Source organism: Episyrphus balteatus, chromosome 3 (genome assembly GCF_945859705.1).
Source record: "Episyrphus balteatus chromosome 3, idEpiBalt1.1, whole genome shotgun sequence".
In the NCBI taxonomy this organism is placed as follows: Eukaryota; Metazoa; Arthropoda; class Insecta; order Diptera; family Syrphidae; genus Episyrphus; species Episyrphus balteatus.
The window spans coordinates 48,352,052-48,379,804 of NC_079136.1; the positions used below are offsets into that span (position 1 = coordinate 48,352,052).

General features: G+C 30.7%; 1 protein-coding gene across 3 annotated transcripts; it reads right to left on the reverse strand.

The window, feature by feature from the left end:
• On the reverse strand, positions 1-27,166 carry LOC129913669 (kelch-like ECH-associated protein 1). 3 transcript variants are annotated; one of them, XM_055992461.1, is made up of 6 exons: positions 27,037-27,166; positions 11,038-11,381; positions 10,724-10,981; positions 9,973-10,655; positions 1,422-1,627; positions 1-1,357 (listed from the first exon to the last, which is right to left on the reverse strand). In XM_055992461.1, exons 2-6 carry the CDS (start codon positions 11,371-11,373, stop codon positions 444-446), a joined length of 2,397 nt encoding a protein of 798 aa, XP_055848436.1. In that variant the 5' UTR covers positions 11,374-11,381; positions 27,037-27,166; the 3' UTR covers positions 1-443. The 3 variants fall into 3 exon arrangements, with proteins under 3 accessions (XP_055848436.1, XP_055848437.1, XP_055848435.1); XM_055992462.1 differs by having other exon boundaries at positions 26,945-27,056; XM_055992460.1 differs by lacking the exon at positions 27,037-27,166 and adding an exon at positions 14,104-14,302.
• Between the last annotated feature and the right edge of the window lie 587 nt (positions 27,167-27,753).

Consider the following 27,753-nt stretch of genomic DNA (forward strand, 5'->3'; position numbering starts at 1 on the left):
GACACATTTCGACAAAAAAAAAAAAAAATAATAATAATTTAGGTAAAAAATACATTAAAAACAGCATAATAATTATTATTGTTTAACAATTAGAAAATATCAGTTTTTCTTTTTTTCTTGTATTCAAAAAAAAAAAAAAAAATTAATTAAAAAATAGAAACAAAAACATTTTATTCCATTTAATTTGCAACAGAAAATTATTGTTAATAAATTGATGATGTGATTGTTTTTTCTTCTTAATTTTGGCAACATGATTGAATAGGAATGCGCAATTGCCTATGAAAAAAATGATTGATGCTGGAAATACATATACAAACAGCTGTTGCGTTACATACATACATAATATATATTGTGTTTTGTTTTGCTGCTGGAATGATATATATATATATAAAATAAACAAAAATAATTAATCCTCTCTTGAGAAGAGATATATCTTGTTTCTATCACGCAACTCCTGGTGGCTGCTTATTGCATGGGCTACTATTGTTGCACAATGATTCAAAGATACGCTGACGTATCCGTTTGAATATGCACGGACGATGCCTTTGCCGATTGCACCATTTCTTAAAGACTAAAGCGCAGAGTTTCTCATTGATTCTCAATTGATCTAAACTATGCGGATTTATACTGTATATATAATTGAACCTTGGAAGTGCTGATGGAACGATAAACATGCTCGATGGTCCACCATTATCAAGTCTTGAGTCGTGCCCGTTAGACAGGCTAATGTTTTGAAGTCCGCTACTTAATACAGATGATGCTGTTGAATTGCTAACTGATTCTAAGTTTGGAGCTTCTGGGGAGGGCGACGGAGTCGGGTAGGGGTTGGTAGGTTCTTCATTCATCATCTCGCTGTTATTACTACAAGCCCCACCGCTTCCACTGCCAGAAAATGAAGGCATTGCCACTTGTCTACTAGTGCAGGCACTTGAAAATAAATTGTATCCAAAAGGAGGGCCACCACCACGATCATTGCCTCCACTGCCCGAAGGAGGTTCGTCTTTGAAGAGGGCTTCATTTTCTAGGCAATCCATGTGTGATGTCACACAAGATGGCTGGAAGACTATAGTTGAAGCATGTCCCGAACGACCAGAACTAAGAGGAGTTCCTTCTTTCCAAACATTCTCATCGGGATCGTAGACTTCAACAATGCACAAGAAATTCGAACCATCAAAACCACCCATGGCATAGAGTTTGCCTTCGAAGGGAGTCAAAGATAGAGCACTTCGGGCTATTTTAACTGGGGCCATAGTTTGCCAGACTTGATTTTCGGTATCGTAACGTTCTACCGAAGCCAGTTGGCGTGTACCATCGAATCCACCAACAACGTAAATATACTGATTAATAGCAGCAACACCTAATTTGTGGAAGAATATTTTATGTAAACAATGACAGACCGTTTTTTTGTAAGTAATTCATACCTGCTCCACTGCGTCCAACTTGCATTGGTGGTATGAAATTCCATTCATTATTCTCAGGATGATAACATTCCACTGTTGCAAGACGATCATTTCCATCAAAACCACCAATTGCATAGAGCAATCGATTTACTACAGCGACACCAACACCAAGTCGCTTCGAATGCATTGATTGAACTAACGTCCAACGATCTTTTTCTGGATCATAGCTGAAAATATAAAGAAAATTATTGGAGTTAAAAAAAAAAAATTGGAAAGGTTGCAGAAAATTTAATCTTGGTTCTAACTGAATCTTTTCTTTATTGATATTTATTATTTCACATGTCAATTAAATCGTTTTCTTAAATGTTCGCCTTTTTGTAGATGATTTTTCGATTAATTGAAAGAATAGTGCAGCTAATTGGATAAAGATAGAGACTATACGTTGCGGAAGAGTAACTTGGAAACGTTTAGGATGTTTCTGAGTTAAGTGGCCGTTTGATGTTTAGCAAGGGAAGGTCAAATATTGTGTAACGAAAAGCCGGGTCTTGTCAGTGCTTATGCTCACCAATTTGAATACGAGTAGTTGAAAAAAGATGCAATATAGCTACATTTTCATAACTTTTTTTTAAGTAAACACCGAATGATAAGCCTTTGCTTGTAAGTAAAGATTTGAATGGACATGTCCGTAAATCTAAAAAAAAAAACTAAAGGGGATGTCGTGTAGTTTTTTTCTTTTTCGTAGAAAGCGACTGATCCAAACGAAAGCATCGAGAAATGCAGATTGCTCGCGATTTTTATCCCAATCAAGCGTAAAAAATCGTCGAAGAAAGAAATGCAACGACCATTCATAAAGGTGTTGTACGGTGTAAAAAGATCCTCCTAATATAGGTTTATAGGTGGGCTTTCCCCAGTTTACACATCTTTCATAGTTTATGAATCAATGAAAATAATATTGAATTAAATCTTTTTTCAAAAGACTTCACAGGAAATAAATAGAATTTTATAGAAAAGATTTAACTTATACTTATCAAATAGTCTTATTTATAAATTAAAAATAAATAATATATATTTATTTGCAAATGTTTCCATCCTATCATCCACTCTCTATTCAAATCATACCAATTTGATATACCAAATTCACAAAAACAATGATAGAGCAATTATTTCATCAGATTTGATTATAAATACTATCAGTATATTTATCATAATTTTTAACCTTTGTTCATAAAATTTGTTAAATTATCTAACTGCCAATATTAAAATTTTCCTACTTATCGAAATTATGATAATAACATTTATATGCACATCAGGACAATTCCAGTTTTAACCAACTAAATTGGGGAATGATAAGACAAAAACATTTAGGTTTAAAAGTTATCTAGTAGCATAAAAATAAAAAACTTTTGAATGACTTTCAAAAAAAAAAAATTAAAATAAAAATTTTTATAATATACTATCGCTATCGGCTTAGTATCTAGAAATGCACGTGCATGTGAACTTGATTTGCATAAAAAACTAAAAAATTTCAAATAATATTGTTAAAATATAAGTTTAAAACGGATATTATTTGTATTTTTGATACATTTTTAATCGGTTTTTTTTAAGAATTTCAACAGCAGATGAAAAGAATGGCAACCCAAGAGCGATATGGATGATACATAATTCCAACGAACAACCAGGAAGTTGTTTACTTTTATGCTAAATCACAGTGAGCATACTACCACGGCTAAATGCCAAGCCAAATATTCCAACACAGTTGGACAACAGGAACAAACCCGCAGCACAACATGGTCAAAAGCCTTATAAATTAAAACTCTTCATGATTTATATTTCTTTGTTTTATATTTTTTAAGGGTACAGTCTTTTGCGAGGAACTGAAAAAACCTCACAAAAGTATCATATTTATGAAAAAAGCGTCTCTGCTTAGCCGTTCGGAATCGGCGGTTAATTGCAGGTCAATTTTAATCTTGAAAATCAATAATTACACCCACACAAGAATGGTTGAGAGTTGTTAGTCAAAAAGATAATGAACTTAAAGATCTGTAAGATCAACCAAGTGATATAATGATTTTGGAGAAGCAATTCATTTGAGGGTTAGAAAAATGGAATTTCTTGAAAACTTCGATCCCATCACGTAACTTGAGTGTGGTTAATACAGTCGATTTATGATAGCATTTTAATCATTTAATTTGGTTAAATTAAAAATTTTAATTGAGAACATTCGATTAAAAAACTGTCACTGATCAGTTATACTGAGTTTACCCTTTTGTATCAAGTTACATCCTGGGACCTATGAATAGCGGCAGGCGATGGTGTACCAAGCCCAGCAGCCAGTTCCGTACATAGCTTGAATCATTCAACTACACAAAATCAAAAATGAAAAGGAACCCAATAGAGCAAAAGTAATAGTTTTTATTATATGAATATGACCTTGTAAGTTATTTTTTATAAACTACATCGCACTATTCACTCATAAAATCACAGATAATACAAATCAATAAAAGGCAATAAAACCAAATAAAATAACCACACATACAACATGGTACTTATTATTTAAATAAGTTAAAACCTAATTGTTTTTAATTGATAAATTGATATTTTATGCTTATCTTTAATTTATGTACATTGTACATTTAACATACATTGTAGCCTAATGTCGCATTTACAAAAACTGCTGAATGCCAATAAATTTGCAATTAAAGGTAAAATAAAAAAGTAGGAAAAGACAGCAATCTGAATGTTCATGCTATTATTCAAAGGGCTTGAGAAAAAGGAGGAAAGCTTTTACCAATATCGTTTTGTAGGAGTTTATTTTGATTTCAAAGTAGAAAGGTATTCTAATAGTCCATTATGTGCCGAATCTTGAATCATCACCCGAATACCGTCACACTTTAATTAAGTGCGACTTAGTATCAATCACTCTGATCTTAAACAATATTTTTGTTTCTATGTCAAAATTCATGATACCCTTTATATTAATTTGTACCATTTATAGTTTTCATACACCTCAACTACGGAAAAAGAAACTATATTCTTTCAAATATAACTTTTAATAACACGGTGTTACAAAAATGAGGTTTTAAAATATACGCGGGCGGAGACCTATCAGGTTTTGTAGAGCTAGTCGCACTGAATACGAAACGGTATTTGAAAATCCCCTAACACCCCCAAAATCTGGAGTTACGGGCAAAAAACGGTTTTTTGGACCTTCACCCATTGAAAAAATTCTAGCTTCGACAATTTTTTACCCATATTCGATTTTTTTACAGTTTCTGATAGAAGATAAATATACCTTTTTAACAATGTATAAAACATGTAACTCGGTTAAACCACTTAGAATTTATAAGATGTCAAAGTTCAAAAATTCAATTTTTTTTGTCATTTGCCCAACTTCGGCATCAATTTAAAGTATATGTTTTCAAAACAACATGCTATTTAAAAAATATATTCTAAAACTATATTTATTTCCCTATCGATCGAGGTATTTTTTATGAAAATCACTTCAAAATTGGCTTAGAAAAAAAAATTTTTCGATTTCAACCCAGATACAGAAATTCGAACTTTTAGGTATAGAACAAAAATGTTGTTTCGGCACGTAGTAAGATAAGTTGGGCGCCAGGATTTGATTAAACGTTTTTGTAGAGGAGCTCAATACAAACATTTTTTTTCTTTGGGAGGGGGGTCTATCTCCCCCCGTTTAGGTGGGAGGGGCATTTTTCTAAAAAAAATTATCAAAATAAAAAAAAATTATTAAAAAACAACGGCAACACTTACAGTAATAAATGATACCATTTCCAAAAGGCAAAATTGTGCATTTGGTTCTAATTTCTAAATCAATATAATATTACCAATAGTTTTTGAAATAATCGATTTCAAAGTTAAAAATAGGCGAAAAAAAATTTGTAAAAACTCATTTTATACTATTTTTGTCCAGACTGTGAATTTTAGTAAATAAATTACTTAGACAGAAAACTGCCTCAATTAATTCCTTATCGAACAGTGAAAACTATATGTTTCTATGTCTTCTAGTTTTTGAGAAAATTGAAAAATAAAAACAAATAAAAACAAAAAATATTTTGAAAAAAGAAAAATCTGATAAAATAATTTTTCAATTTTCTCAAAAACTAGAAGACATAGAAACATATAGTTTTCACTGTTCGATAAGGAATTAAGAGGCAGTTTTCTGCCTAAGTAATTTATTTACTAAAATTCACAGTCTGGACAAAAATAGTATAAAATGAGTTTTTACAAATTTTTTTTCGCCTATTTTTAACTTTGAAATCGATTATTTCAAAAACTATTGGTAATATTATATTGATTTAGAAATTAGAACCAAATGCACAATTTTGCCTTTTGGAAATGGTATCATTTATTACTGTAAGTGTTGCCGTTGTTTTTTAATAATTTTTTTTTATTTTGATAATTTTTTTTAGAAAAATGCCCCTCCCACCTAAACGGGGGGAGATAGACCCCCCTCCCAAAGAAAAAAAATGTTTGTATTGAGCTCCTCTACAAAAACGTTTAATCAAATCCTGGCGCCCAACTTATCTTACTACGTGCCGAAACAACATTTTTGTTCTATACCTAAAAGTTCGAATTTCTGTATCTGGGTTGAAATCGAAAAATTTTTTTTTCTAAGCCAATTTTGAAGTGATTTTCATAAAAAATACCTCGATCGATTGGGAAATAGATATAGTTTTAGAATATATTTTTTAAATAGCATGTTGTTTTGAAAACATATACTTTAAATTGATGCCGAAGTTGGGCAAGTGACAAAAAAAATTGAATTTTTGAACTTTGACATCTTATAAATTCTAGGTGGTTTAACCGAGTTACATGTTTTATACATTGTTAAAAAGGTATATTTATTTTCTATCAGAAACTGTAAAAAAATCGAAAATGGGTAAAAAATTGTCGAAGCTAGAATTTTTTCAATGGGTGAAGGTCCAAAAAACCGTTTTTTGCCCGTAACTCCAGATTTTGGGGGTGTTAGGGGATTTTCAAATACCGTTTCGTATTCAGTGCGACTAGCTCTACAAAACCTGATAGGTCTCCGCCCGCGTATTTTTTGAGTGTTACACCGTGTAATTATTGCGTCATATAAGTATCAAGACTTTTATATGTACATATTTCAATTTGCGTAGAAATTACTTTCTATCTTTCTTGGAAACCTTAAGTTGCTGATATAAATGAAATCGAAGAATGAAAACACATAAATTAGAAAAACAAATAAAAACACTCTGATTATTGAGCGATATTCGTGGATTGGTACTTCATAATATCTAATCAGAAATTTATTAAGTGCCTACCTAACCTATATCATTCATTAAGTAGAACATGCTCACAACTTCAAAATATTCATTCATGAGAAAATGCACTTAAATAATTGGATTCGAATATTTTTTTTGAAGCTGTTACAACTTTTAGCATCATGCGTCATTTAAAAATTACAATTTATTATTTTTGAAGATTTTGAAAGGTTCTTTGTGATTTAAGGTGAAATGCAAGAAAAATTGGGACTATGGGAAATAAAAAAATCCTTGGGAATTTTTCCCCTGTTTGAAACATTGGAACGAGAACGATCCTCAAAAGTTTCCTTCTGAATTTATTGCTACCTACCAGATTAAAAAAATTTCAGGGAAATTTAGGTGTCATATCATAAAATTTGTTATTTTTTGGAAATTAATTTCAAGGGAATTTCACGATAGTACAAAAAATCTGCAGCTATAAATATACTCAGATCTATCCTGGGGATCTTTTTCTGCACTCTTCTGAGTGTCAATTTTATATATGAAAAAAAATCTTAAAAAAAACTGAAACCAAGGAGAAAAATAGTACCCTCATATCTATTTCAAATCTATCTGGTCTTATCACCCAAAACCAAATTTAATTCTTGACGTTTTTAAATATGAAAATAAAAATGAAGCCACTTCACTATCGATAACATCAAGTGGTTCCCTACTCTTTGTTTTTTTTTTTTTTTTTTATGTCATCGCAAATATTGCACAGCCATTTCATCGCAAAATTGATGAGTTATCGACAGCTTATTGTTTTTCTTTTGTAGAAATTTGTAAAACTAAAAATTAGTAAAGAAAATGTGCTACCTACATAACTTTTGAATCCACAAAAATAACACGGTGTAACACTCAAAAAATACGCGGGCGGAGACCTATCAGGTTTTGTAGAGCTAGTCGCACTGAATACGAAACGGTATTTAAAAATCCCCTAACACCCCCAAAATCTGGAGTTACGGGCAAAAAACGGTTTTTTGGACCTTCGCCCATTGAAAAAATTCTAGCTTCGACAATTTTTTACCCATTTTCGATTTTTTTACAGTTTCTGATAGAAGATAAATATACCTTTTTAACAATGTATAAAACATGTAACTCGGTTAAACCACTTAGAATTTATAAGATGTCAAAGTTCAAAAATTCAATTTTTTTTGTCATTTGCCCAACTTCGGCATCAATTTAAAGTATATGTTTTCAAAACAACATGCTATTTAAAAAATATATTCTAAAACTATATCTATTTTCCAATTGATCGAAGTATTTTTTATGAAAATCACTTCAATATTGGCTTAGAAAAAAAAAATTTTCGATTTCAACCCAGATACAGAAATTCGAACTTTTAGGTATAGAACAAAAATGTTGTTTCGGCACGTAGTAGGATAAGTTGGGCGCCAGGATTTGATGAAGGGTTTTTGTAGAGGAGCTGAATACAAACATTTTTTTTCTTTGGGAGGGGGGTCTATCTCCCCCCGTTTAGGTGGGAGGGGCATTTTTCTAAAAAAAATTATCAAAATAAAAAAAAATTATTAAAAAACAACGGCAACACTTACAGTAATAAATGATACCATTTCCAAAAGGCAAAATTGTGCATTTGATTCTAATTTTTAAATCAATATAATATTACCAATAGTTTTTGAAATAATCGATTTCAAAGTTAAAAATAGGGGAACAAATTTTTTTTAAAACTCATTTTATACTATTTTTGTCCAGACTGTGAATTTTAGTAAATAAGTTACTTAGACAGAAAATTGCCTCAATTAATTCCTTATCGAACAGTGAAAACTATATGTTTCTATGTCTTCTAGTTTTTGAGAAAATTGAAAAATAAAAAAAAATAAAAACAAAAAATATTTTGAAAAAAGAAAAATCTGATAAAATAATTTTTCAATTTTCCCAAAAACTAGAAGACATAGAAACATATAGTTTTCACGGTTCGATAAGGAATCAATTGAGGCAGTTTTCTGTCTAAGTAATTTATTTACTAAAATTCGCAGTCTGGACAAAAATAGTATAAAATGAGTTTTAAAAAAAATTTGTTCCCCTATTTTTAACTTTGAAATCGATTATTTCAAAAACTATTGGTAATATTATATTGATTTAAAAATTAGAATCAAATGCACAATTTTGCCTTTTGGAAATGGTATCATTTATTACTGTAAGTGTTGCCGTTGTTTTTTAATAATTTTTTTTTATTTTGATAATTTTTTTTAGAAAAATGCCCCTCCCACCTAAACGGGGGGAGATAGACCCCCCTCCCAAAGAAAAAAAATGTTTGTATTCAGCTCCTCTACAAAAACCCTTCATCAAATCCTGGCGCCCAACTTATCCTACTACGTGCCGAAACAACATTTTTGTTCTATACCTAAAAGTTCGAATTTCTGTATCTGGGTTGAAATCGAAAATTTTTTTTTTCTAAGCCAATATTGAAGTGATTTTCATAAAAAATACTTCGATCAATTGGGAAATAGATATAGTTTTAGAATATATTTTTTAAATAGCATGTTGTTTTGAAAACATATACTTTAAATTGATGCCGAAGTTGGGCAAATGACAAAAAAAATTGAATTTTTGAACTTTGACATCTTATAAATTCTAAGTGGTTTAACCGAGTTACATGTTTTATACATTGTTAAAAAGGTATATTTATCTTCTATCAGAAACTGTAAAAAAATCGAAAATGGGTAAAAAATTGTCGAAGCTAGAATTTTTTCAATGGGCGAAGGTCCAAAAAACCGTTTTTTGCCCGTAACTCCAGATTTTGGGGGTGTTAGGGGATTTTTAAATACCGTTTCGTATTCAGTGCGACTAGCTCTACAAAACCTGATAGGTCTCCGCCCGCGTATATTTTAAAACCTCATTTTTGTAACACCGTGTAATGTTTTGATTTATGGTTAATATTAAGTGATTGATAAGATTGAAAAAAAGTTAAAGTTATAATTTGTTCTGAGATGTCTTAATCTTCTAATGGGTTTTATGTAAATCATCCACTACTTTCTTTTATCGGTTCTTTGGGTATCATATAATTAAAACAATAAAATTAAATGTAAACAAAACCTTTTTTTTAACAAAAGTACAAAGTACACGCTGTACGTGATCTTTTAACAAGTGGCCTTTTATTCTAGCCTTTACATAATTTTTTTTAGTAGTAGTTTGTATGTAATTTGACACATTTCTAATTTTTAATACCCTCTTTAAATACAGTAGAGAGTTAATAAATTGAGACTAAGATAAAATATACTAAAATACCAAAGAAAAAATTAAAAAAAAAGAGAAAAACTTACCATTCAACAGAATTGTGATATTCCGATCCCGCAGAGCCTCCCACCGCATACATCTTCTCATCCATCACAGCTACCCCAACTCTATGTCTGGGTACCGACATAGGAGCACAAGGTCGCCATTGCTCCGTCACAGCATTGTATTTATCCACCCAATCTGAATCATATGAAGATCCAATTGAATTATTCCGCCCACCAACGGCATAAAACGTTCCCTTCAAAAATGCAGCACCCAATCCAGAACGTGGTATTCGCAAATTTGGCAGTGTTGTCCACGTCTTATCATCCACATTATAGCCCTCTAAAATATCCAGAGATTGTCGAAAAAATCCCCCCGCAACAAAAATCATTCGTGTCGTATTGGGATTACGTTCTCGTTCCGCTGGCCTCTTGTGTAGCGTTAAATCTTTTATGATTTTAGCCAAATACTCCTTGCATGCGGGTGCTTTGCGCAAAATATCACAGTTTTTCACTTGGTCCTCTAAAAATGTCGGAGTCAACAATTGACACCGAACGGCACGCAGAATGCTTGGCATTTTGGGAAATCGTTTGGCTTCATCATATTTGACCCACTTAAGGACGGCATTGTAGACTTCACGTTCCTCTTGAACATTCAACTCATCACGACGGATCAGTGCTATAAGTTGTATGGCAGACAACTGCAGGAATTCTTCTTCATGGCAGACCTGCAATATTTATAAAAAATACTGCAATGGAAAACGGAAAGATATAATATAACATCAAATTAGCGCACTTGTGTAAAGTGACGTTCAATGAACATATTTGCTTTACGCTGCAAATCTGTGCATCCATGTTGCTCCGCAAAATTTGCAATTCCAATTGCATTCGAGGGGTCCAACTGTCGTTCGAGGAATACACAGCAGGCATTTATCACGTTTGGCACTTGGAACATTGTAGCAGCTGGTAATAGCTGACATACCGTCACCTCCGTCACTCGGATTTGGCCTGTGTACATGAAATGTATAATACGTGACATTGATGTTGGACACACCTAAAAGACACATTGAAAATATTTAATTCTTTTTTAAATGTTTGAAATCAACTTACCCCTTGCAATTGAACTCTCTTCATTTCTGATTCCTTCAAACCGCCTGTAAACATGGCTTTGAAGTAAGGACTAGCTGCACATAATACAACTTTGTGGGCTGGGAAGAGCTCTTGTTTGACTTCTAATATCACATCGGTAAGCATTTGATGGGAGCGCATCATAAACATCATTTTGAGAGCTTCTTTTGCATAATTGGACATACAAAATGTCATATCGTCGTCATCTTTTGTTATGAGATCCTCATTTTCAAAGTATTCCGATGTATTGTTGCAAAACGAGTAAGGGGATTCGTTGACTATGTTTTTATCCCTTCCCGTTCCCAGTGTGATATCCATAACAGATTCTGTAATAACGAAAGGTATTCACTGTACTAATCGTGTATAGTTAATTTTAAATGAACAAAAAAAAAAAATAAGGTGTTTATCTTCGTGGACAATATTTCAAGTGTGTATGGTGTTGAGGGTATTTTTCTATTTTTTGTGTTGTTTGATAAGAAGGAATATAAATCGTCATCATTACGCAGCAAAAAATGTTGTGGGCAAGTTGTTGCTTATCGGTTATTTTTATTATTATTAAGTTTAAAGATACGAAATGTATGGAACGCTGTTTTTTTTTATTGGTGTAGTGATTTATCTTATCTTATTACGTCTTTGTAGTTAAATCTGTGCCTTGGAAGGAAATGATAGGTGCACAAGAATGTGTAAAAGAGTTGGATGTTATCAAATTGGACATTGCAGACGTATTGGTTGGTTATGGCTCTATCAATAGAAAATTTTTTCGATTTTCTTATCAAAGGAATCCAATTGAAGGGGGATACCGTTTGTTGAGGTGCTTATCTTTGGGGTGGCTTGTGTGACCTTTTTTGTATCTTTAAGAGTTTTTAAGTTTGAAGTGGTCAATTTTACAATAATTATGGTGATTGGTGATAAACAATTACATATTGTAATATAGCTGAGTAATTGTTGTAAGATTACTTGTCGCTCTTATGATAGAGCTGATTTCTTATCTCAAAACTCAAAATATTCTTTTGTTTAATTAATTAAGTCATCTGATTGTAAAATTGGGAATTCTATTATTTGTTCTTTAAAAAATGAAAAGTAAATTTCGAAGCAACAACAAATGAACCAAGTAAACCAAATGAGAAATTAATGTTGGCATTTTATTTATTTGTTTAAGTTTCTTTCGAAAACAAAAATAAAGAGCAGACTTATCATGTAATTTGAAGCAAGTTTTTACTTGGGTAGGGATTAAAGGCTTATGTTGTTATGCCCCTAGTACCTCAAGCCAACACGAAAGCCACTGAGTCATATCTGGCATATTCGCTCTCGGCATACCTACATTGCTTTAAATATGAAGCAAAAAGGCACGACATTTGTTCAGTATTACACTTAATCCGGCCGATTTTTTTTATGCAAATCAACAACTTAAACCTATGTCATAAGTTCTGGATGTTGACCACCAAATTATTCAAGTAATATCGACATTTTTGAGAGAATATTTCTTCAGCGTCTTTAGTCAATTAAAAGAAGGAAAATGTCTTATACCTGAACATCAGTTTTGTTTCGAGCAAGCACTCGACGATTGATCAAGTGTCTAGAATCACCGATGCTCTTGAAGAAAAAAAATTTTTTTTTTCAGCGGTCTTTTAGATGTGTCTCCAGTTTTTGACAAAGTATGGCACGTAGACCTCAAATTCAAATTAAGACAAGTTCTTCCTGAAGGATTCTATATTAGCTGTTTTTGCCTTGAAGATAGAAAGCTGTATCTGAAAAACCAGATGTTAAATGGTGGCATCAAAATAACCACGATTCTTCAAAAAGTTGTATTTCTGACATGATTCAAAGTAAATAATTTGGTTAACTTCAAAAAATGAAAAAAAAATATTTTAATTGAAAAAGTTATATTGACATGACTCAGAATATTAATCTTTGACCTTTTTGATTCAAAGTAAATTTAATTGTGCAAATTGAAAGAATGTTCCATATTTTATTACTTTTAAGAAATTTTACTACACAGATCATTTTTTTTTTAGGTTACTGTGGCGTATGAGTAATGTTTTGTTCTATAGAAAAAAATATATTTATATAAAATTCTATCATTGACCAAGTAAATCTAATAATTTATTTTTTCTGATCGTTTTTATATTTAAAAAAAATGATGTGGATTGATAGTTGCTAAAAATGTCAGATGCAGGATTAGGGTGTAAGACTCGCAGACCTAGACTTTCTGTTAATTTAGTCAGTTTTAATCCTTACTCTAAGTGAATTTGAAAAGTGCAGTCCAAAGTACAACTTCGGATGTTTTCTTTAAGAGATAATGTGTCCTAGCTGTGTAGCCTGCAAAAGGCAGTTTCAAGGACTTTAAAGATAACGTTACTATGCCAATCTACCAATGAATTTGTCGAAATTTTGACAAAAAAAAAATTGAAAACCGTGTGAATTGAAAAAATATAGAATTAAATGGCAAGCAATAGTTAAGTCATTTGTAGCCTATTGAATGACCTGACAGTATTGTTCAAAATGAAAAAAATACTCCTATCTTGAGTCGAGGAGTTATTTTTTTATTTTATATCGTGTTGATAAAATTCTTATCAAGATGACTTTCCAGATCTATCACATCTTCGTTGAAATTGAGGTATAAGCTAATTAAGGAAATATTTTCCATTTCTTATTTTCTTGTAATTGTCATTATTTTTCATTCTTTTGATTAAAGTCCAGGACCCTTCGTTCTTTGTTTGATATCGACACACTGAAAAAAAAAAACACTTTGTTCACAAAAAAGTATCATGAATCAGAAAAGTTAAGATAACGAAAGGTTTTTAAAGTGGCAGGAAATTAACACTTTCCGATATTTTGTTCCGATAGTTTTTTTTATGTATGATAGCAATCGAACCAAGAAAATCGTTGTTGATAAAAAATATAATTTTACAAAATTAAAGGTAATTAAGGCGAAATTTGTGAAATATTAAGGAATTGTTATTTTGTCATCACTTTGTTTTATTAGCATAACTGAAATATTTAGCATAACATTCATTCACTTATGTATGTGGAATACACTCCACGAACCTTTATAAGCTGAGTATAAATCATTGTTTTTTGATAAATTTGATGATGCCGTTGATGCCGGACCATCTAAGACAATAGGAGGATATTTTTTAGCTTTATGTAGCTTCATTTTTTTTTTATAATTATTTCAAAATGTTTAACAAATTTAAAGTACAATTACTTGTAATTCAATTTTCATATTAAATAAAAACATATTATTATCTTTAATTTTTTTTTTATTATTAAATTTATAAATGACCGAACTGCTAAGCAGCTATATAGTTACTGATTTAATTGGTTTTGCAATTTGGCTCGTGTAGCTCAAAGTATGGCGTACGAATGGTCTAGCACAGAGGTACTTTAGCATGACTATGTTTTTTTGTCTTGTTTTGTTAAAGGCACGTATTGAAAACATTTTTTTTTTCTTCTTTTTAGTTAAACTTTGGAAACATTATAAAGTAGCAACAACAAAAAATTAGCTACATCATGATTGGAGAGGGAATTCTAAGCAAACATTACTAGACATTAGGGAATTTTAATCAGATTAGTTTAAAATAGTAGAATCTTATTGCAATTTAATTTGTAATTATAGATTCAATTTGGCATATTGAGGTGATAGTAAAATCAATTAAATATTGGCGTATATTAATTTAAAAAATTGATAAATGGAGAAAATAAATTTAGTTTTTTTATGATTACCATAAAATGTCAATTTTAAATTCAGTGCAAAATGTTATTTATATAATGCAAATATTTTAGTTCTAAGTTTTTTAAAATGGATTTAATATGCATAGGGGAAAACAGGGCAAAGATTTACAATCATTGATTTGAGAAAGATTAATGTTCAAATATATGTCGATGACTCTTTATGAAAGTTTCTTGTAATATGGTACAGAGGACAGGTTTTTTTTGCCCCATAGTTAGTTAGTTTTTTTTTTGTCCCGATGTTACAGAATTACATAAGGAGAAAGCCCTAGTCAAGCTGGATACTAATAACAATGAAAAAAGCAATATCAGGCATAAAGTTAAAAAATGTTTGTGCATGGTTTTTTTTACAGTGCCGTTTAATAACCTTTTCGGAGTTAGATCTTAGAACTCATGAGAGATATGAGTTCTTTATCTATAAGTTACAAAATACTGCATAAAAATTGATATTATGTCATTATGAACGAAAGGCGCAATTGGCTTTAAAAAATAGCTCAAAAGTAACCGAAGTATACCCCAAATATCAATCAAACCGAAGTATATTGGTGAAAAAAAAATGCGAAAAACCAGTCCAGAGTTCAAAAGTCAATATTTTATGCCTGTCAAGTCTTACTTTGACAACACGTTAAATATCTAAAAGATTGAATGTTGCTCTTTGGACGACATCATTGGTTATCTTTTCCGAGGAATAAAAATGTATGCTTAATGCATCTTACGGATGCCTAAAACAGAAGGGGTGATGGTCTGGAGATGCTTCTTTGCAGATGAATAATGTTCCTAGAATCAAAAGTCAACGCGTAAGTTCACATATGTAGGGGTTCTAGAAAATGTAGATGTAGATAAATAATGTTGCTGAGAAACAGTAATGTTTTTCATCCTTCTTACACACTCCCGTGAGCGCGTGTAACAAATTTCAACTATCCGAATGTATCATGAAACTATTAAAACCCAAAATAAAACATTAATAAATATGTAGCCATTGCAACACATTTGAAATAATTCGAAAAAAAAAAATTTCACCAAAATTTTTTGACCGGCACTATTATTACTTAACATTAGTTTAGTACGACATTCGACAAAAAAAAAATATTTTGTCATCAATCTTTAATTTAAAAGGATGAAACTTTTATATTATTATTTTCTTTATCTCATAACATTTTCTGTCCTCTAGTATTTTTGTTCCGAAAAAAAAAAAAACAATCAGCTCACAGCTATTTGTATCAGTCTTTTCATTACGATGGATTAGTTTGACCAACATTTTTCGAACGGCACTATTATTACTTAAGATTAGATTAGTACCACATTCCACATTCGACAAAAAACATTTTGTCATCAATCTTTAATTTAATAGGATGAAACTTTTTTATTATTATTTTCTTTATCTCATATCATTTTCTGTCCTCTCGTATTTTTGTTCCGAAAAAAAAAAAAAACAATCAGCTCACAGCTATTTGTATCAGTCTTTTCATTACGATGGATTAGTTTGACCAACATTTTTCGAACGGCACTATTATTACTTAAGATTAGTTTAGTACCACATTCGACAAAAAAACATTTTGTCATCAATCTTTAATTTAATAGGATGAAACTTTTTTATTATTATTTTCTTTATCTCATATCATTTTCTGTCCTCTCGTATTTTTGTTCCGAAAAAAAAAAAAAAAAAACAATCAGCTCACCACAGCTATTTGTATCAGTCTTTTCCTTATGATGGATTAGTTTGACCAAAATTTTTCGAACGGCACTATTATTACTTAAGATTAGGTTAGTACAACATTCGAAGAAAAGCATTTTGTCATCAATCTTTAATTTGAAAGGATGAAACTTTTATATTATTATTTTCTTTATCTCATAACATTTTCTGTCCTATCGTAGATTTTCTCCGAAAAAAAAAAAATAAAATCACCTCACAGCTGTTTGTACGAAACTTTTCATTACGATAAATAGTTGACTTTTTTCAGGTTTCGTACCAAATCTACGAAGCGATCGGAATGTATGATTGGAATAGTAAAAATGTTTCAATCATGAACGATTCAATCTTTTTGATTTGATAAATAAATTGAAAAATATTGATGATTGACATCTCATAGTTTCTCTAATTTCATTCCACTTCATTTCTATGATTTTTTCTTAATCTCATCTCAATCAATCTACATTATAAGATCTGGTGAATATTATAACTAAAAATTAATCACAATATTTGTCAAGGAAATTAAAAAAAATCGATGCTTTAAGCAAACCGATACTTGTTGATAGACTCGATTGACGATTGATCGATTTAAACAGCTCCAATAGGTTACAATGAAAAAATTATTTTGTAGGACAAAGCGGTATGTAAAAATTTCACTACTTTCCCCTAAATCTGGATTAAAAGAGCATACATATTTTTTTCTTGATATTCAGGCAATTCCAAAAATGTGGTTTTGGTGAAAAACTTATACTCCAAATGTTAAACAATGACACCGGCCCACAAAGAAAAGGCTTCAGTACTTTTTAAAGATCTTTGTGTATTTCGACGAACTGAGTCCGAAAATGAAGTCAGTTTTGCACGTATACCGCTGATTTGTATGGACATTTTTTTAGATTTTTTGCAGTTTACTTAACATTTTAAGGTAGTACGGGCAAAACTAACTTCAGATTCGGATTCAGCGCGTAATAATACATAAAGATAGTTAGGCCCGTTCAAAGTACAGACCCACAAAAAAAGGCGTCGAAATACATACAAAAACGCAGGTCCGGTAAAAAGTACTGACCATTTCTTTTTTGGTTTGGTTTCAATTTTCGGGGCTTGGTCCATATGCGCCATTTTCCAAGTGGAAATTAAAAGTGGCATTAAAGGTACTGGATAAGCGTCAAAAATCAAAATGTTCTCTTAGTTACTTGGGAATGGCCGTTTATCAAAAACGACTTTCGTGATTTTGATTCAAATCTTTTTTTTTTCTAAACCTTTTTTATTTCTAAAAACAATAGTTCCTTTTAAGCTTTTTTAACGGTATCTTACAAAAAAAAAAAACATGATTTCCACTGTTTTATCAGTCAATGTATTTTGATAAATTTTTGGAACAGAAAAATTTTAAAAAACTTTAATCATACTGGATTTCCCGTGATCATTTTTATGTGAGTCAGAGGAATGTCCGATTAACCTTACACCTGACTGGATTTTTTGTTTAACTAAAGCATTCTTATCTCTGACATGCACATGACTATGTCATGTCAATGAATTTGAAAATCAAGTCGTTTCATTAAATTTAATAACAAGTAATTTACAAGCAAATCCATTGAAAATATACCGCATGAAATATTTTCAAAAAATAACTAATTGCACGACTAAGTATAGTTTATCAGTCGATAATTTTATATTTAAAATGTTTAATTTATCGTTATCAAAATATTTCTAAGGAAACAAATTTAAAATAAAAAGTTAAAATCATTCTAAATTCTCAGAACCATTGGATGATTGACTTAATGGAAAACTTTTTATTAACCAAAGGTTAATTAGATAAAAAAAAAAAGAAACACAACAAAATATTTTTTTATAATCCACTGAACAGCTTATTTCAACAAGCATTACGATGCATTTTTGCTTTGTTTTTTTTAATTTATAGATATCGAGAATGGGGCACCTTTTCCGTTATCATGTTGATACTTATACGAGTTACGTCGAGTCGCATTAAGCAGAAGCCCCCAATGACGGGGCATTTTTCTTTTATCAAATGCAGGGAAAAACAAAATCAAAATCCCTCATTAATAGGTATTTATCTACCTCAACACGTTTTGTTGTTATACTCTTTTTGTATTCATGGGATAGCTATCGTAATAAAATATCAGCTGAGCATGCGAAAAATACATACGTTCTTAATTCGAGATAGAACATTAGTTGTTGTTATGTAGAAGTCAAGCCAATCGACAGGCAGACGGCCGGCGTGTGGCATAACGTCTATGTAATTTTAGTTGGTTGTGTTACTTAAGTACAAGTAAAAACATTACTTGCTATGGTTTCATGGATGCCAACAGGGTATTAAACTTTTCAAAATTAAAGAATTGCGAATTAAGAGATTTAAATAATTTGCGATTGACAAGGCATTCAGGATCCTTTCCGCAAATGATAAGTTGTTTTCGATTAAAAAGGTTTTGCTATCAAATTAACTTTGAATTTACCCCACGAGTTTTGATCATTTTGTTTACGTGCTCATTTTGCTCTTCGAGACACTACGTTAGGAAACATTTTCACTAATGTGTTCCAAAAAATATATTGGGTTTTTAAAAGTTTTTTTTTTTACAAAAGAAAACCGTTATTCGAAAACGGATCAATGAACGTTTTAAAAATTTAAAATCATTAAAAAGAGCTATAATATACACAGCTATATCGTACACAGTCTAACTTGTGACCCTTTAATTTTTTTTTTATTCCATTGAAAGTGAATTTTGAAAGATCATTAAACCTTAAAATTTGAAATTAAATAAATCGGTAAGATTATTTTATTAAAAAAAATCGTTTTCTCAAAATATGTACATATAAAAAAAACTATTTTTTTGAAATTCGCAGTTTTAAAATATTTTCTGTTAAAATACTTCATTGAGAGTAAATAATATTTGGAAAAAAATAAATTATTATCTCGTACACCATTTTGCTACAAATCAATTAACACTTTTAAACTAAACTCAATTTCCAACTTTTATTTTAGAACAGCACCTTTAACAAATATTTATGGTTCTACATTGGTGTATTATTTTAAAAACTATTATTAAATTATTATTAAATTTTTAAAATTTGAATGAATTGACATTTCAATTTGAATTCACAAAAACATGTTTTTTTAAAGAGCAAAAGTCCGTCAGTATGTATAAAAAGCTGCAGTTTAAAGATAGTAGTACTTTGCCACCTCCCAAAGGAACAACACTAATATAATACTAATACATGCTTATTGAAATGAATGAAATGAAAGGATTTTCACCTTAATTTAAAAGGATTCTTTCAATTTTGGTTGTTCATATATTTTAGACCGTAAATTATTTGTTTAGATGAAAGAAATGAATAAGATTTGCCCTATAATTTTTTTTTAGGCGGCAAAAATCTGCTAACAGAGATTATCTTAGTTTTTTAGCATGTCTTTTTCATCGTAAAGGGCCAAATATAACAACCATATACCAATTTCGGAAAAGTTTAAGGTGCAAGGACGATGCCTGTAGTTAAACGAAAATATTTTTTTTTTTTTGTAGAAAATCATTACTTCCGGTACTTCCCCAAAATCGTTTTTTTATTTCCGAATTTTTCTCAACTGTGAGTTGAATTTTAAACAATTTTATTATACAAATTAATTATGTACCTAGTTGTAATCAATAATTCAATAAATCGAAAAAGAAATCAATGAATTTTATTTTTTATTTTTTTTTGCTCTCCAAAGATTACAATTTGGAACTGGCGCAAGTCAGCAGCCCAACTGTAAGTATAAATGGAATATGAAAATATTTGTTTTACAAAATAAATACTTTTACTTAATTTTCAAAAACAATTCCACAGAACAATAACACGTTATATTTAATAAAATTCATTATATGAAACCTAGTAACTATCCCAAACAGCGTTTGTCTTAAAATTGTCCCTAAAGAAAATATGTAATACATTATCTTCAAAAATAGTGCGTATACGCCACAGCGAACTAAAGTGCTTTCTTTTACAGAGTATGTGTGGTAAACAATTTTTCAGTTCCATTATTCGTTTTATCATATTTTATATTATTAACGTTCAAAAAATTTTCAAAACAATTGCAATTGCATTTAAAGAACCACTTCAAAATAACACATTAAAAGAATTGTTTACCTCATTAAAAAAAAAAAAACAAATGGATTTAAGTGTTTTTCAATTCATGTTTTTTTTTTTTTTTTGATGATAATTGCAGAACTTGCAGAAAATTTTACGGATTACTTTGTATATCCAAGTTTTTATCTTATTTCAATATTTTTAATTGTGTCTTAATGACTTGGTAACATCAACATTTATGAATGACCTAATGTGCATAATACGTCATTAAAATTTCCTAAGAAATAAATGAAAGATACCTACTAGACAATTCTAATAAAATAAGTTAATTTGAATTAGTCAAAGTGGTAATCATGATCTTGTTATTCTATCAAACACATAATAAAAACAAAATACAAACAAAACAAGAAAAGACGAAGAAAGTAAGAACAAAACAAAATAATAACAAAAACAAAATACAACAAATAAATAAAAAAAAAAAAAGTAAAAATAAACAAATGAAAATTATACAATCTAGATTTTATAATGCATTTGACGTGAGCGCTATCCTCAGGAAATTAAATATAAAAACGTTGTCGTCGTCGTCTTTGGTATACCTATAGAATCAATTCGATAAAAAACATAGCTACATGTGTTGAAATTTGAAATGGAAGAAAAAAAAATTAATTCTGCCGACTCACTCACCTTTCATGGGCACACTCAAAAGCTTAATAGTGTGTGAGTTTCTACAAGCAGAATAATTCTTAAGCATTATCCAAAGCAATGAGAAATGAGACTAAGAAAATTTGTGTCATTCGGTTTAGATTGTTTTTTTTTTTTAATAGAAGAGACACGCGTTTAATGGCCTTCGCCGTGAAGCAAATAACAAGTAATAATAGGAATCGGAAACTAGAGATAAGACACAAGAAACAAGTTTTTTTTAGAACGATGTGCTTTTAGGCACGTTTGTATTTGCTTCAACTGACGCGACGTTTTTAATGCAACTTTTTTTGTAATTTTTTCTAAGATAAACCGCACTCAGCTCACATTCGACCAAAGTACATTCGATGAGAAGGCATTAGGTATGTCTATCTCGAATTCTTAGCATGATTTGGCTGAGATTGGATTGGAGCTATGCCAACTTACTAGTAGTAGCAGAAGGGTGATATTTTTGTTTTTCTCTTGAATGTATTTTTTTTTATGGTAGAGGCGGTGGTGGCGTTGGTAGAGAGTGTAGATAGTAGATTCTGTTGGCATTATGTAGCAATAGACAGCCAAGGTATGTGTTTATCTTTCAACTTAGCAATACTGCGGCGGTTCGTCGACTTTGTAAAAATTTATGAAACAAATAAGAAAAAGATTTCAGAAAAAATATAACAACTGGGTCGTACAGACTTGCTTTAGAAATTTAAATGCAACTCGACTCATTTCAACTCAACAAAAAATCTAAAATTGGGATGAAGTGTCTCGAGCTCAAATAAATTGAGTTGAGTTGTACTCAATCTTTGGTGGAGGTATGATTTGCAAATTTGCAGATGAGATATGTATATTGACTCGACTTTTTGGTTTGGATTACTTATCTTTTGTATTTATTATTGTGTTTAATTATCTAAATTTTGATGAGTTAAGTTGTCTGGGATGAAGTGTCCTAAGTTAAGTTGAGTTTGGTAGAGCGGAATCTGTGATTATATTTTCTTAGATTTCAAATCAAACAAAAACTCTCAAAAAATAATTTTAGTTTCAACTGCCACAATTTTTGAGTATTTCTTAGCCAAATGATTTTAGACGAAACCAATACCTGACCTATAGAATAAACAGTTAATAATAACAACAAATTCAAACAATCGTACACATATTTAAGTTATATTGGCCGTGACAGGAAGAAAATAATATTTTGACAAGTCATCATGATGAAGCAGAAATTATTTGAAACGGCGAGAAGAACAAAAGATACATTCCTATTGTAAAGACTAACGGAAAATATTTTTATTGATTGGAGACAATTTGCACTCAATCAAACGGTATGTTGTCATAAACAAACAGCATTTTTGTTTTGGTTATAAATTTGGATTGAAAAGATTTTGAAAAGTCATGTTTGTAAATAATTAGAAAGTCATAGATAAATAAAGTGTATGCCGTTATAATCGCAGTTTGCAAATTCATTCTCTGACTTGCAGTATTTATTTTTATTTTCACTTCTGTTAACTTCTGCAAAATTGTTCTAAGTCACAAAAAGCAAATTTTACAGGGCACGATTTTTAAGTTTCAAATTGGTTTAAAGCGACCATTTCCTGCTCGTTTGCCATTCAAGTTATGTTTTTTATAAAGTTTGTTCTTTTCTCTCGAATAAAATATACAAGATTACCTCATTAGTAGGTGCATACTTTGGCTCATGTTAATAAGTTTTTTCCAACACGCTATCAAACTATTTGAAAACTTCCTCCAGTTTACTGATTCAACAATCACATCCCAACTGTGTTAATATCTCAAGAACGACAAAAATTGCAAGGATCTTTCTCCAACTTTATACTTTATACTTTTAGAGTTAGAATAACGCAGAGTATTTCATTTTCAGTTATTCCCCACAAAACACTTACAGTTTTTAAAAACATTTTTTTGCAAAAATTCGACTGAATAAAACAAAAAACGGATTGATGGATTGAGTCGAAACTCAGTAGAGTTTTTTTTGGGCATATTAAGCTGTAAAAGGCAAAATCGTCATTACTGGTTTTCTCGATACTACCAACTTGGCGCCTGATTATCCCAAACGAGATTTCAAGATTTCAAGAGATTCCTTAATTTTTTTGTTCAGTCAGCGGTTGCTAAGATATTGAAAGTTAAAGATAAAAAGATCCTTTTCCGTTCAAAATATCTCAGCGTCGAAAAGACCGTATCGAACTTAAAAAAAAAAAGATTTAAGCTGAATGAACAAGTTATCCGAACCATATAGAAGTGAAATATTTTTTGATCCCTTAATTTTTTTCCGCTAGTTTATGACTAAACTCGGAAGTCTCAGACTGAGTGTGGAACAAACTTAATAGTAGTAGAGCTGACACCAGTTTTTGAGTAGGTATTTGAGGCATGCTTAAAACTTGTCATATAACTCTTCTATTACACCCCAACTAGAAACTGCAACCTATAATTTATTTTTAAATATTTTTTTTATTTTTCCAAAAAATATATTTGTGGCAGTATGTAATTTTTACATGTCGTAGTTTAGATAATGTTTGAAGTCGGGATTTAATGATTTAAGAAAATGCTTACTTTGATAGGTATACCTTTACACATGTTAATGATAATTTCTCTGTTTGTACTAATGGTTGAAAATTGACAAAGGTTTTTATTTTTAGAAGAAATGTTATCCTTTGGAAATGCGTTTAAAAAATATAAATACCTTTTTTTGGTTTATCGGATATTAATTTTTAAAAGATGTTCATTTTTTGTTACCCATGTGTGGTTCAAAGTGGTTCACAAGTTAACCAGACAACTCATACATTTTATGATATGTAGGTAGGTTGGGAAAACCTGGCGTCCAAGATGGAGGTGAAATAAAAGAATGCTGCCTAAAGTAGAGCTCGAACCTAGTGGCGAATTGAGGGGGGGGGGGGGGCTCAGGGGGCTCAAGCCCCCCAAGCCTTCAATATCATGATTTTATTTAGCTGATTTCATCATAATGTACATGATTAACTGAAACTTGTTCGTAAATCTTAGAGATTTAGAGGCAGCACAGATGCTCTAGCCCCCTCCAAATTCTGAAACGGCTGTTTGGGTTTGTTTGAGTACGAGCCTAAGCTGACGATGAGGGTTGGGATGATTTTTGTTTTTCTGATTTTAGTCCAATTTAGAATTCTTTAGATCATTTTTTTTTAGTATTTTGCCTTCCAATTACATCACCGTTAAATTATTGCAAAACTTCTTATGCAATCTCAAAACGCCGTATTTGATAATCTTAAGTATATTTACTTTTTTTTAATAATATATTTCTCAAAGATATTGGAAATAGAAATTTTTGATATCTCAAAATCTAAGTGGCCAACAGGTTTCTCTAAGAAAACTGCAGTTTGCGCTTCCGGATTAAACATCAAAAAGAATTTCATTCAAAATTAGTTTTTGAGACTTTCACGTTCTGCATTTCACTTTTTGCGTATTCACTTGCCGAAAGTGAAATAGATGTTCTGCATTTTTTCACTCATTTAGATTTTCTGATCGAATTCAATTCACTATGTTACTGTTTGTGAATTTGGGGCCTTTTTCAATGAATCTGCAATTGCAGTAATTTCACTTTAGAAACAAAATAAAAATGGAAGATACTTCAGTTTTGACAGTTAGAAGCAATTTCGAAGTTTTCGAAACCGATCGAAATGAAGAATATTGATATTTCATTTCACGTGAAATATGAAATTGATGAGTATAGCTCAAAAACTCTTGAAGTGATAGGAATAAATCTGTAAACAGTTTTGGATTCAGCACATGACAAAGTTCGGACGAAATAAAGTGTTTTTTTTTTTAAGTATGACTCAACTCCTTGCTGTTTGTGAAAAATGTTTGGGACACAAGAACTTTGAAAAAACACTATGTACGAATCTGTCGAGAGCAGTATAATGCTACTATACCACTTGCAGTAACGCAGCACAGCGTTTAACTCTCGATCAAAGATTAATAAAAAGAAATGAAAATTTTTTCGCACATTTACCCTCTAAAAAATTTTTGAAAAATTTTCCAGCCCCCTCTGGATACGCCACTGCTCGAACCCACGAGTTAGCAGCTATTTTTTCCTGGAAACGTAAAATAAAATGGTCTAGTACCAAAGAAGTAGTTGAAAATTGGAATTATGTAAATGCATTTAAAAATATGACCGTTAAAATGTTACACTATTATTTCTATTACAAGATTGAAAGATTTTTCAATAATGTACATTTAAATAAAAAAAATTTAATCAATTGGGTTTGGTAATTAAAAGATATCTAATAAATTTGCCATTTTTGGAAGATCTTCCAATTGTAGGCCAAAGGCCTAGTTAAAAAAAAACAATCGCAGATTTGAAATTTTCAAACTAGGCTTATTATTATCATTGAACTCAATTTCTAACTATACAAATATTAACTATTTAACTTAACCTACTTTTTAGTTTCCCTTCCAAATATTCAGAAACTAAAACTCACAATGGCCATCTGTTTTCTTTTTATATTTTTTATCATATTATACAAATTATTCTTCTTCAATACAAGTTCATCCTACCTCTCGTCTATCTCTGAAACTATTCCAATTTATTTAAATAAATTTTCAACACAAGAAACGACCTAAATCCCAATAAACAAAAAAAAAATTTGTCTGTAGGTAAAATCTAAAAACATTCTAAAATAATCCCCTCAAAAATATTCAAAAAGGAAATCATAAATATTCTAACGTGAGTTGTGTTGTGCCAAGAATAGCTAGCACAAATCTCAAAAACTCACACAAAACAGAAAAAACGTCACGATGAGAGGAACGTTTTTTTTTCTAATTTTCATAGGAAAACATTCCGAATCGCTCAATTATAAATCCACAAAACCAACCAACCGACTACAACAGAATACCTTAGCTTCACTACGATACCTACGTATGAAAGTGAAGTAAGCGAAAATAAAAGAAAATACGTGGATATCTCTTTTCTCTTATCTCTGGACAAGAGAAAGAAACTTTAAAAAAGCAGCTGGCATTGAATCAGAATCAGAAATCAGAATCAACCAACGTCAACGCCACATTCGTTCGCGTTACTCGGAACAACAACTTTATCTGGTCTCAAAAAGTTCTTGAGACCTTGATAACACTACTTTTTGCAAAAAGGAAATTCAACTTGAAGAGAGACAAGTTAGTTGGGTTGTTGTTAAGTTTCGACTTTTCAAGTGAATGAGGAAATATTCATTCATTGATGACAGTTGGCTAAAGACAGACCATCATCGAGTTTAATCGATCGATACTACAATCAACCAACTACTTGCAAAGCAAAGCAAAAAGCTAGCAGATCAGTAACATAAAACCACAGAAGTCGAGTCGAATCTCGGAAGCAGAAAAGAGGGGTTAGAAGAAGAAGAGAAAAATACAAAAATAATCAAATTTCTGCTTTATCATTGCCTTCTCATCGTAGTCATTGGTTCTGCGTCTTCACTTCAGCAGAGTTCAGATACAAAAAAAATAAGAGGAAGGAAAAAAAAAACGGAGGAATCATGTTTTCAAGTCGATGGAACTGTTGCAGGCAATGACAGCGAAAAGTTGAGATTTTAAAGGGTAAACCTAATCCAGAGAATGTATAAATAACTTTGATCAACAACAAATATTACGATAAATTTTAAATTGAATTGTATTGAAATTTGTTTCTTCTCTAAAATGAGAATTTCTGTGAAAAATTTGTAGATAGAAGGGCATTATTGAACTCACTTTTAATTTGTTTGTTTTCACTGGTTAAATTGATAAATAGCACTTTAAATGTTTAGAAGATATTTAATAGATATTGTTAGATATTAAATTACCTTGATTTATTAGCTAAATTTAAAGGCAATAAGCACAATTTGCACGGATAAAAGTTTTTCTTATTTTGGGTTTAAACGAACTTATCACTTTCATTAGTTGACATTTGTGACTGGAGAGAAGTTGGCTAGAGTTGAAAGGTATTTTTTTGTAGTTCACGGCGAAATTTTGGTACTTTGAGGCGAATTTAATCAAAAATTGTAGTAGATGAGGAATATTTTAGGTAGATCTGTTTGGTTGGTTATTTTTTTTTAGGTATAAGACCAAGTACACACTTGAAATTCTTAAGCCAGAACTATAATTGTCGGATCGTCGGATGAAAACGGAGGGGAACAGCGCTCGCAACCGCGAGCTTGTAGAAAATACAAACTTGTCGAAAATACAAAGAAAACAACAACAATTGACAGTAGCTTCCGACTCCATCCGCCAATTATGGTTCTTCGCAATAAAACAAAATTTATATTTTTATCAAAAACTTCAAACTGTCATCGTGTTTGTTTAGAGATAGCGATGTTTTTTTATTAGCCTTAAGCCTAGTATATACATATAAACCAAGTCGCGAATCCTACAAAATTGCATTTTGTTTCTACCCGAGAAATTGTAGTAGATGATGAATATTTTTCTAGATCTGTTTGGTTGGACATTTTTTTTGTTTTTTTTTTTGCTTTGATTTTTCGATTTGATTTTTTTATGCCCTCTTCCCACTAATTCCAAATCTA

Bases quoted from the DNA above. Each gene is read 5' to 3' on its own strand.
- LOC129913669 (XM_055992460.1), bottom strand. From the start codon at position 14,212: ATGAAGCTACATAAAGCTAAAAAATATCCTCCTATTGTCTTAGATGGT. The intron at 10,982-11,037 runs GTAAGTTGATTT...TGTGTCTTTTAG, and splicing joins AGAGAGTTCAATTGCAAGGG to GTGTGTCCAACATCAATGTC. The intron at 1,358-1,421 runs GTATGAATTACT...TCCACAAATTAG, and splicing joins AGTTGGACGCAGTGGAGCAG to GTGTTGCTGCTATTAATCAG.